This window comes from Lathyrus oleraceus, chromosome 4 (genome assembly GCF_024323335.1).
Source record: "Lathyrus oleraceus cultivar Zhongwan6 chromosome 4, CAAS_Psat_ZW6_1.0, whole genome shotgun sequence".
NCBI classification, from domain to species: Eukaryota; Viridiplantae; Streptophyta; class Magnoliopsida; order Fabales; family Fabaceae; genus Lathyrus; species Lathyrus oleraceus.
Genome location: NC_066582.1, coordinates 119987022 through 119999135, shown reverse-complemented (window position 1 = coordinate 119999135; position 12114 = coordinate 119987022). Strand labels below are relative to the sequence as shown.

General features: G+C 37.3%; 1 protein-coding gene across 1 annotated transcript; it reads right to left on the bottom strand.

Moving 5' to 3' along the window:
* Positions 1-597: 597 nt before the first annotated feature.
* Positions 598-1870, bottom strand: LOC127073925 (GDSL esterase/lipase At5g62930). The gene is made up of 5 exons (XM_051015175.1): positions 1693-1870; positions 1384-1601; positions 1221-1285; positions 968-1132; positions 598-888 (listed from the first exon to the last, which is right to left on the bottom strand). Exons 1-5 carry the CDS (start codon positions 1784-1786, stop codon positions 729-731), a joined length of 702 nt encoding a protein of 233 aa, XP_050871132.1. The 5' UTR covers positions 1787-1870; the 3' UTR covers positions 598-728.
* Between the last annotated feature and the right edge of the window lie 10244 nt (positions 1871-12114).

Sequence of the window (12114 nt, the reverse complement as noted above, 5' to 3'; positions counted from 1 at the left end):
CATCGATCTCCGTTATCACTTTATCAGAACTCTGCTTGAGGATGAGATACTAACGTTGAGGAAGATTCTGGGAAGTAAGAACCCATCAGACATGTTGACAAAGGTAGTAACTATTGATAAACTGAAGTTGTGCTCAACTTCAGTTGGCTTGCTAGAATAATATACCAGAGAAGGTTGCTGCATGATCGAGATGTGAAGACCGACTGAAGTCAATCTTCAAGTGGGAGATTGTTGAAAAAGTCATTGTTTCCTTATTATTTGGATGGTCATTGTTTTCTTATTATTTAGAAATAAATGGAAGATTTTACTACTTTATAGGAACCGTAATAAATGGGTTACAGATGATGTATCCAATGCTTTGGCTATATAAGATGTAAAAGCCAAAACAATATTCATTCAAACATTGAGAGCATTTTTAATAATTAGAGAAATACACTAGTGAGAGAAATTCTTAAATACAATGTGTATTTTATCTTTTCAGTAAATAAAAAGTCTTAGCAACTTTGTGTGTTATTATTCCGCATTTATATCACTATTCCATGAATCTGACTATGAGGAAATGTTACGTAGTTTCCTAACGATATGAAATTATAAAGATAAGATAAAATAAAACATTATCATAAGAATGATTCGAAGTCATAGACAGATATATCTGCATACATTAAACGCAATAAGCAACATGCTTTTGATTAACAAACAGTATTAAAAACTTGGCAACACAAAACATTCTACTGCTGGAAAGAAGTCTCAGGATTTTTGTGATCAATTTCAGAGTAGTCAGGAAAATCAAATGGCATATTATCAGCAGAAAGTCCAGCCTCATTGAACACCTTGATCACTTCTTGATATACTACTGCATTTCCATCTACTGTGAGGTGCAACCCATCCCTGTAACACCAAAACAACAATGTATATAAATGGCTAAACTTATGTGAGGCATGTATTTTAAGTTCAGATTGCAACAAACCATAAAAATTTCTTATTCCAGCCATCGGTTTCTTGCATTTTGGACCATAAATCAATATAAGGCACACCGATTTCCTTAGCTGTCTCAACACATGCTTTTGCATATTCACCCGTAACTTCATTTGTTCTTTCAGACAATTTATCACTAGCATTATCACGGTATAATCTGCAAGACGGAACAAAAACTAGTCAAACATGAAATTAACATTCTGTATTTCTCCGACTGAAAGAGAGAGAGGAGAGATTTATCTTACTTACGCCCTTCCTCGCAAACAGGAGGTGGAGTAATAAGCACAATAACCATAGTTGGTGAGCTTGACTGAAATCACATTTTTATTTTTTGCAATGAATAAGTGATAATGTAATTAATAGAAAGTGATCAAGATTAAATGTAAAAGATAATCTAGAAAGATGAACCTTCAAGTGATTGACAATTTTTTGGAGGTTTTGTTTGTATTCTGGAATAGGTACATGCTGTCTTTCATTGGTTCTTCCGATTAAAGCGGCGTCATTAGCACCGAAGAAAATTGTGGTAGCAACCGGCGGTTTACGTACGAGTGGGAAGATATGATCGAGTAAGAACAAAGCCCATCTGGTGTTGTAACCGCAATAACCACGAACAATTACATCAGCCTGAAAATTAAATTGATTTTGTGATTTGTTAGTTACATAAAATGAAAATGAATCTTATATGTGAAAGTTTCAAAGGAGAAAGAAAACTTAACTTGCGAGAATAGTGATTGGCGAGTGAAGAACCCCAACCATTATCGAACGATTGCTCCGTTATTGAATCTCCAAACAACACTATGTTTTCTCTCATTCTACGATAATAACCGAGTAAAATACATTGCTCCAAAATATCCTTCAAATTTATATTATTGTTAGCATACTTATCCAATCTTTTTTCTTTACAATATTTCCTATTTTGAGGAAACTTTTATAGTTCTTTATTTGTTTGTTATTTTGTTAAAAGTATTTACATCTTTGTCATCATTGTTACTATCAATCAACCATTTTCTTTTTTTGAAGAAACCTTAATAGTTTTTTAAAAATTTGTTATTTGTTAAAACTGTATCTAGACTTATCTCTATTACTAATACAATTAGAAAAAAAAGGCAGCGTACTTATTTTCTGATTGGGAGATAAAATAATAATCTTTCTTATCTTAATATAACCAAATGTATTATTAATAACAAATATATTTAAATCAGTTTTTGTATATTGAATAAATTATAATTTTGTTATTTAAGTTAATATTATAAAAATACAAAAATAATATTATTACCATACATATATATATATATATAATATATATATAATATATATATATATATATATAATAATATATATATATATATATATATATATATATATATAATAATAATATATATATATATTATATTGATATTGATATTTTAGAATGAGAATAATCTATTAAATTTAAAAATATAAAAATATAAAAAAGCTATTTAAAGTCTGGCAATATACTCATCAATACCAATACGCTAGCTGATACGAAGATCATCCCATTGAATTTTCCAGTTGTGTGTCTACACAAATTATTGGGTAACCTTTCTTGATTTTACCATCATCATGTAGGATACAATCTCTATTCAACGCTATTGTCCCTTTTGCAAGAAAAACATGCGTGTCCAGCAAGACTCTCAGCCTTCTGTACTACAGCGACTATGCTTCACACTCATAAAATGTAATTGGTTCGGTTTGAACTGTTTTTCGATTAAAAAAAACGCCTGAATCATAAATATCTCTATCGGTTTGTTTTGATTTGGTTTTTAGTATTTTTTAAAATTGAAACCGAACCAAATGAATCAGTTTGGTTCGGTTTAGTTTGATTTAGTTGATCGATTTACAATGTTTTTTTTTCAAACATTATATTCATACGGTATTCCCCGCTCAATTTTTTCGATGTATTTTTTGCTATTATTTTTCCAAACCAAAATAAATTCATCATCACCTATTAAAGTTGACACTTGGAAGTGACTAATACAACCAAAATATGTTACCATCAAATTCAATATTTGACACTTGATAATGACTAATACAACCAAAATAAGTTCACCATCATATAAAAAAAATACAGCAATTCATTAGTTCACCATCAAATATAAAGTAAAACTAAAATAAAATTTCAATTCCTTTACCACTTGAATCATGAATTCACCATCCTAAAATAAATTCAAATAAACACAAATTAGAATTAGAACAATGAATTTATTTTCAATTTGAACATATTAAATTAAATTCAACCTTATATTGCTTCATTCATATTATGTTGTCACTTCATCATTGTTAACCTTGCCACTAGTAAGACGTATTCCATCAATTTCTAAAAATTAAAACATACACACAAACTAAAAGATTAGTTTGACAGTGTCATTAATAAAGTAAACAGTAAAAAGATTTTAAATTTCCATACCTTCTTCAAGTTGTTGCATTGCATCCACCTGTTCTCTTAATTCAAACTCATTGCCCTTTCTTATTCAATTTTGGGTACAAATCAACATTTCAACAGTATTGGAATTCAAACATCTACGAAATTGATCAAGTACCCGACCAACCAAAAGTTGACTCAGAGGAAACAGTAGACACTGGTATAGCTAATATATCTAGCCATGTAATAAAGAACATAATATTTTGCAGATTTTCCTTTCCACCAACCAAAAATATCAAATGAAGGATCCTTGCAATCTTCATTTTCAGCCCCAACATACCTCTCTAACTCACTCTTTTTTACATCAACCTGCTTTTGCTTCATTTTCAAACTAAAAGCATCATCCCAATCAACATCATCATCTTCAGCAACATATTGACTTATGTTATCTTGTGTAGAATAACTTTAGGATGCACTACTAGATACAATAGGAATTGGATACTCAACCTCATAATACTAAAACAATTTTTTGACAAATTCTTTCAATGTTTTCAACATATCTTTTCCCTTTGCACGGTCATACATCTTATTAAAATAGAACTCTATGTAATCATATTTATAACGAGGATCTAAGACAATAGCCACAAACAACAGATAGTTGATAAAATCACTATCCCAATACTTATTAAGTTTCAGTTGCATATTTGTAGTCATCGATCTTAATAGATCATCCTCACTATATGATCATTTATGTAATGACTTCTCAATGTCGCACAACTTTTTGAAAAAACTTGTAAATTCAATAACTTTTGAACCGTAACTCCGTTTGAGGTGCCGTTTGGACCGTTACGAAGCTAAGAATATTATTTGTAACGTGATATTCATTTTGATAACAGTAGATTAATATTTTATAAAAAGAATCCTAATATGGATGTATGTTGTATGTGTGGTGAATGTGAATGACATGTTTTCTATTGTTTGGCATGTATTGGATGGTTTTAGATGGATTTTGTGAAGAAACATAATACTTGAAACTATGTATGTGATGATGTGAATTGGTGAATTTGATGAATAACATGAATTGACTTGTTTTCTTTATGTTAATATGTTGTGATGAGATGATGAATGTTATTTGATGTATTGTTTGGGATTGAAGTCATGTTAGGTGTATGTTGTGCAAATGTTGGATGTGGTATGCTTATATATGATTAAGGGGTTGCGGTCGTCTTAATTGCACGAGTCTTGTTGTTGTTGCACACTTACACTAGCACGAGTCTATGAAAGAGGCAATGTTGGATAATCTCACGTATATTATTTGCTTGTCCCAAACCTAACGCCGAATGGGGTTTGAAAGCTTAAGGCCAAATCGAGCTTTAGAGGTGGTTATCTAGTTTATTTGAGAGACGCTCGGCAAGTCAAAAATGATAACGAATGGGATTCACATGCATATCGTATTGAATCACACATTGAGTCGCACGTGTCGGTGCGAATTGTTGTTTGTGTGATTATGTGATATGATCGTGTGGATAGGATTTTGGTAGATATGCATATACGTGAATTTTAGGTGATCCATTCGATATGAATTGTTGATGTGTTGTTGATGTGATATTGTCGCATCCTGCGAAAAAACAACCGGCGGGACTCAAATAAAAACACAACACAGAGCCGCCACTGCGCGTTATTTATCCCAAAATAGGGAAAGGAAACGCTCAGAGAAACCTGGAAAGGAAATGGTCTTGCGACCAAAGAGAAAGGGTAAGGGAGTCGGTTACGCGAGGGGAAGGTATTAGCACCCCTCACGTCCGTCGTACTCGACGGGATCCACGTTCTAAGAAAAGAAAAGGTTGCTAAACATCACACACACACACAGGGGAACGCAGGTGGGGTTAAGAGAAGGGAGCTCGATAGGACGTCGCATCCTATGCCTACATATCTCGTCTGGAACGAGAATCAGAGCCACTGTAGTTCGGCTTACGCACGCCAAACAACACAAACAAACATAAGCAAACATGGAGCCCGACTACCACTTGATGGAATTACGTCAGCATCCGAACCAAAACACACACCAAAGGGCAAACGTGGAGCCCGACCGCCAATCACTGGACTTACGTCGGCATCCGAACCAAACACGCAATCAGATAACAAGTAAACACACACAAAAAAGAAAAAGGTTGCCCGGAGTGGTCTCGCACGACCACCTGCCTACATACCTCGTCTGGAACAAGGATCAGGGCGATGTAGTTCCCCCTAAAGGGAAAGAAACTAGCCAGAAACCGAGGGAAGACACACTACCAGGGAGCTGGACTCGAGCCTAGTGTTGTCATGCATCGTTACCCTACGTTGAGGTTTCTACCTACTTGCGCAACTGCAAGCTAATCCTATCCAGGAAGCAAGCATACAAGCATACAAGCAATTCAAGCATTTCAAGCAAATATTCACATAGCACACACTATAACCAATCAAGTGAGGCTCAAACAATGGGTTTGACTGCCGAAGCAAGTCATCTGTACATGTGTAGTATTCACTCTTAACCTTGCCATTACGAGGCTAAGGTGAAGCAGATGAAAAGGTGAAGTGAGGATGAGACCTCACAGCTCTTATCCCTGACCAGGGAGAGCTTCTGACAAAGGAGCGTGGGTCCAGAATGGAGGGACCCTTCTACGCTCAAAGACTCTGACTCGATTGTGCAACAACACAGGATCTTGGGTTTGTGTCCCAATGCATCAACACACAGCCGTGTGAGCAGAGGGACGACTCACAGAATAGTGGGGGATAGATTGCATATCCCTTGGCTTCCACCAATTGCCTTGATTAAGGACTTTACCTGCTTAGGCACAATATTAAACAATCACAATCATCGCCTCTTAAGGAGGACTTCAGACAGTTTGCCCGGCCAAATAACAGGCCGGGTCTCCAGACTACATGAAGAATAGAAGTCCTACCTCAAGTGGTTTAAAAACCAAGCAGCAGAAAGCAAGTTCTTAAAGAACTGTAAGCAACTAAATGTACCTGAAAACAATCAAGTATCATCAGTACTCAGACAGACAACAATAAACAGCAAATGTTAATCAGTCAGACTGTACAGATTAATGCACATAAATGCAAGCTATAAGCTCAAGCTCAAGCTTCACAACCTACAAAACAAAGTTATTTTAGTTCTCCACATCCAACAACATCAACTTAATTGACTTGGTTCAATCTCCTTTATGCATTATGCATTTCATCCTGAAAAATCAAGCAAATGTGAGAGACAAGACCACTAGGCCAAGCCTAGGGTCCAAAAGTGAGAAAAAAATCTAAACAGCAAGGGATTCTCAACCAAAATCAAATTCAAACAAATCAAAAGCAAGGGCAATTGATCCCATACTCATATCATTTACCATATTCATTTCATGACCAAAACAAATCAAACTAGGTCAAACATAACACCAAACATCCAAACAGAATGACTTCAACCAAATCCATATCAAAACAATTCCAAAAATCCTCAAATAATTTAGACCTAAACAGGACATATTCAAGGTACAGCATGTCAATTTTCAGCTTAATTGGACAAAAGGAACTATGTCAATGAAAATCAAGAAAAACAGACACAAATATTCAAGCCAAACCATATCATCAACACATGCATTCACTTCAAAAATTCATAAATCAATGAAAACAGTTAAGAAATGAATAAGACCAAAACAGGGATGTCCTACAATGTGTCTACAACCATCATACCAAATTTCATGTTCATCTAAAACCATATGAGCATTTCACACAAGATATTCAAACATGTATCACATGAACTTGCATAATTGACCAACAGAGATGAAAAATATCAATCAAATTGAAAATGCCATATAAAAATCCAGAAAAATTCACATAGCATCTCAACATATCAATGATCATACATGCAAAATTTCAATCCATTCTAACAAGTATAGGCTAGGCAAATAATTTCGTGAAGTTACCCTAGTTAGGTGTGACACAAATTGTCACACCTAAGTTCAAAAATTCACATCTCACACCACAGGTATAAAAAATTCACAAACTTTATATGTAAATCACCAGCAACATGTCTACAATCACCACAAAAAATTTCAAACATTTCTTTTAAGGCATGAGTATTTCACATCAAAAATGGCAAAATGTGTCAAAATTGCCACAAGTCAAACAACCCTAGGTCAAACCAATTTTTCACGAAGCATAATTTCTAAAAATATGCTCATAAAATTCTACAGGGAAAATGGAAGCTATAGAAAAAATCCTCACATTTTTCTGATCAACCAATATTTTTTTATGAATTTTTTAAGATTTGTAATGATTTTTAAATAATTATAGAATGTGTTATAATTAATTAAATGAAATAATGGCAGAACTGTAATTATCTCGTCCAGGTCCAAAACACAGTCGTTTCACTAATTGAAGTGGAGGCACGCGATTGGCTAGATTCGCGCGGCAAACAGATTTCAAAATATGGCCTGGCAAAAATTGGATCAAACAGTAAAATATTCCAGAAATTTCATCTTCTTCTTCGCACACTCAATCTCATCCATGTCCAAACTATGTTTTGCTCAAATCTTAATGAAAACTCACAAATGAATAACCGTTGGAAAGGTCTCACTCTCAGGATCTCAAATATCATCATGATTTCACCTAATTGTCTCTAAATCTCACGGATCGAAGGAATTAGGGATTGGCAACATAACTTCTAATCAAGATAACTCGAGCCACAGTTCACTATTTCCAAAACTAATTACATCACGATGCTCTACATCAAACAAACTATAAAACGCACATAATCATTCACCAATCCATGAGATTCGATTCCTAACCTTGATTCGAAGGCAGTGTTGAAATTGGAGCTTTCAAGGTGTTTTGATGCGAAACAGATGGAGAACAAGCTTCAAGAAGTTGACTGGAATGCTCAGGATCAATTGCAATGGCTTCTAGAAGAAGAAATCTTGATTCACCATTGATGGACCTTGCATGGACAGTCGCGAATGGATGCTCCTTTCAATCCAATGTTCCAAAACAGTTGCAGATGATGATGAGTGGAAGTTGCAGCAAGAAGAATTTCGCAAATTGATCAAGAATTGAGAGAGTTTTGATCAATTGAAGTTCTATATGGTTCTTGAGAATTTGGGAGAATTTGAAGAATTTGGGATTGATTTTGGGGAATTGTGAAATCTGTTATGAATTAGTTAGAATTAGGATTATATATCTCCTCTTAATCCATGCTTAATCACTCTAATTAGCAAAATACAAAGTGATTAGCAAATGTGTCATTTTCAAGCCAAGGGTAAAATAGTAACTTCACATGCCAGCCAATGCCAGCTCATTGACAGCTCACACAAACCCTAAACACCTGTCATGAGCTGTTGCCACTTGTTTCATGTTCATTGGATGAGTATTTTGCATTTTCCACATGTGATGGCACTTTGTTCATTTTTCCAAGTTCATTTCAAAAGCCAATTTTCAAACCACAAGGCCTTGGCATGTTATGATGATTCCAACAATTTCCAAATGTCAATTGTGAAGTGTTGCAAAAATCCCCATTCAAAAATTTCCATTATTTCTTAAGTTGGACAATTTTGCCCCTGGACTTTTAACTGTACAGTTGAAATTTGACTTTTTGCATTGACCAGTTTTGATGAAATCCAATTATGCACCATGAAAGTACATGTCAAATGGAGTTTGTGCATAAAAAGATCACTCAATTTGGACACTCCATGTGGAAGTTATGCCCCTCTGATTATGGGTCATTTTTGAAATTGACTGGACCATAACTTGCCAACCATGCATGGGATTTTCAAGTTCTTGGACTTTTTGGAAAGGTGAGAACAAGATCTACAACTTTCATGTTGAACAAATTTTCATTTGATGCTTCCTTGGACATGTAATTTTGAAGTCAAAAACTTTCCATTTTTGGAAACTTCTATTACAAGTCACTTTCTATTTTTGGCAGTTTTTTGTCTGACTTGATTTTCTCCATTCTTGAGCTTTGCAATGTCAAATAACACTTGTTCCAACATGAATGAAGTATCTCTTGCCCTCTCCCACCTCCAAATCCATTAAATCAAGCACAGTTGACCACAGTTGACCTTTTCAACTGATAGATGAATCTGGCAATGCACTGATCAATCTGAGCCCCAATTCTCTGATGAAATGGCCCAAGGATGAAACCCTAGCCTCAATTAACTTAATAAAACCATGGGATGATCCCCATATCCAATATAGACCCCATCTCCTGATCATGCCCTGATTGGCCCAATGCACCTGATTAGGGTTGACCAGTGGTCAAAACCCTAATCTCAAGGTATCCTGATCAAACACTTGATGATGACAAACCATGATGATGATGATGAATCATTGCAATCAAGATGAAGATCAAACTCCTTTGAGAATCACAAAACCCTAACTTGGACCTCCACATCCTCAGATGATTAATGACCAGTCCAATGAAACCCTAGCTTGCACTTTGACTTTCTCATCTTCTGATCAAGACTTGGGAGAATGGCTTGCACAATGTAACCACATGATATGCAATATGCAATGCCTACTGACCTAAAAATGATATGCAATATGTTATGCTAGTCCCAAGAGAGGAGGGCAAATTTTGAGGTGTTACAGCTGCCCCTATTCAATCCACTGTGAACCTGTCGATATGAATAGCCTCGGCTTTCAGATGATCAGGATGAAGAGTGATTGAATACCAAGAACAGACGAATAATTTGCACTCTGATTGGGAAAATAATTAACAACGCCTGTCAGCATCGGCGAAGAAACACAATCTTGAACAAGAAAATCCGTCTGATACGGAGAAAGCCGACCTGAACTCCAAATGAAACTGTCGACCTGGATACCAAAATAAATGGTAACACAGGGATAACCATGGCCTGAACACCACTCATCCGCTCGGGATTATTATTTCTTTTTGATTTTCTTGGAAATCGGAAACTGGCCGGAATGCCACAAGTTCTTCGTCCTGACTGTTGAGAACCTCTTCGATCTGGAAATCGGAAACTGGCCGGAATGCCACAAGTTCTTCGTCCTGACTGTTGAGAACCTCTTCGATCTGGAAATCGGAAACTGGCCGGAGTGCCACAAGTTCTTCGTCCTGATGGTGGAGAACCTCTTCGATCTGGAAATCGGAAACTGGCCGGAGTGCCACAAGTTCTTCGTCCTGACTGTTGAGAACCTCTTCGATCTGGAAATCGGAAACTGGCCGGAATGCCACAACGACCCATGCTGAGGATGACAAGCCCTGAGCCGACTGCTCTCTATTCAACCCTGGCAGACAAACACTTCGCGTTTAGCTGGGGATTATCTTCTTTCTTGTTTTTCTTTTTGGACCCCGAAACTTTCTTGATTAACATTCCCATCTCTGCTCGACAGAAACTTACCCTCCAGTATCGTACTACTGGGGAATACCCTTGATTAAAACCATGATGCTAGACTCCTCGGAGTAACACCTTCACTGTCTGATAAAACCAATCCTCAAGCGGTAACCACGGCTTGAATCGCGCTGATCGCGTAACGTCCTCTGATTTTATTTCCATCTCTGGCCGACGGAAACATTTCCTCCAATATCGCACTACTGGGGAACATTGCTGATCTGACGTCATGATGCTGAACTCCTCGGAGTACCATCTTCACCGTCTTGATGAAACCAAACCTTCAAGCGGTAACCACGGCTTGAATCGCGCTGATCGCGTAACCTTTCCATCTCTGTCCGACGGAAAAAAAATCTCCTCCAGTGTCGCACTACTGGGGAATATTGCTGATTAAAGCACGAGGCTAAACTCCTCGGAGTAACCCCTTCACTGTCTGGCAAAAACCACCTCTCAAACGGTAACCACGGCTTGAGACTAGCTTATGCGTGCAATATGATGCATGATTGATTCTTTCTGCGTAATGCTCCATAATTATGGAAATGCTACGCGCTTTAGTATTTTTCTATGCAACATGCTATGCTTACTCTACATGATGAATGCATAAAAAGCATCCCCCTCAAGGGACTCTTCTGAGGAGCACGAGACACTCTGCTGAGGAACTCGTCAATACTCCGATCTCCACCCTGCTGGGGAATAGCACTGCTGCCGGGAAAAGGTAACCCTTGCTGGGGAAGAAACCTCCTTTGCACCCACTCTGCTCGAGGAACTGCTGGGGATAAGCACCACCACCACTCTGTGGGGATACACCAGTCTTCGACTTGCTAGGGATATAAATCTCGACTCTGCTTCGAGAAACCCTCACAGATACCTGACGACTTCACTGGGGAAATGCTCACAGATACTCCGCTGGGGAAATAGCAACCTCCAGGACTGGCTGCTGGGGAAGCCTCGATCTGACACCTGCTGGGGATAACCATCCTGTCCCTGCTAGGGAAAACGAATGCTACTCCGCTGGGGACAACCCATGTAATCCATAGATAGAATCAACTCAGCTGGGAATGCAGAAATCCGTCTGCTACGGGAACTTGTCCAATCCACTGGTAGGATGAACACTGCTGGAGATATATTTCATTGAAACCCGCTCCACTCGGGGAATAGCAACCTTCTGGCCTGGCTGCTAAGGAAACACCGTTTACCTGCCGGGGATAATCATCCTGACACGGCTGGGGAAGTCACAGACCTTGGATCTGCAGGGGAGTTGGTCCTCTCATTCTTCTTGGGGACCTCGCTGGGAAATGAGAAAAGTTGGTACAAAACACCCGTCGACTCGTCGAACCCTGGTATCCACCTCCCAATCTCGCATCAGTTTTCCAC

What these genes read in the sequence shown, in the direction of transcription:
- LOC127073925 (XM_051015175.1), bottom strand. Translation starts at nt 1,786, where the DNA reads ATGAGAGAAAACATAGTGTTGTTTGGAGATTCAATAACGGAGCAATCG. An exon ending in GTTTGCGAGGAAGGGCGTAA is followed by an intron (nt 1,133 to 1,220) that starts GTAAGATAAATC and finishes TCCGTCTTGCAG; the next exon opens with ATTATACCGTGATAATGCTA. An exon ending in TGGAATAAGAAATTTTTATG is followed by an intron (nt 889 to 967) that starts GTTTGTTGCAAT and finishes TTGGTGTTACAG; the next exon opens with GGATGGGTTGCACCTCACAG.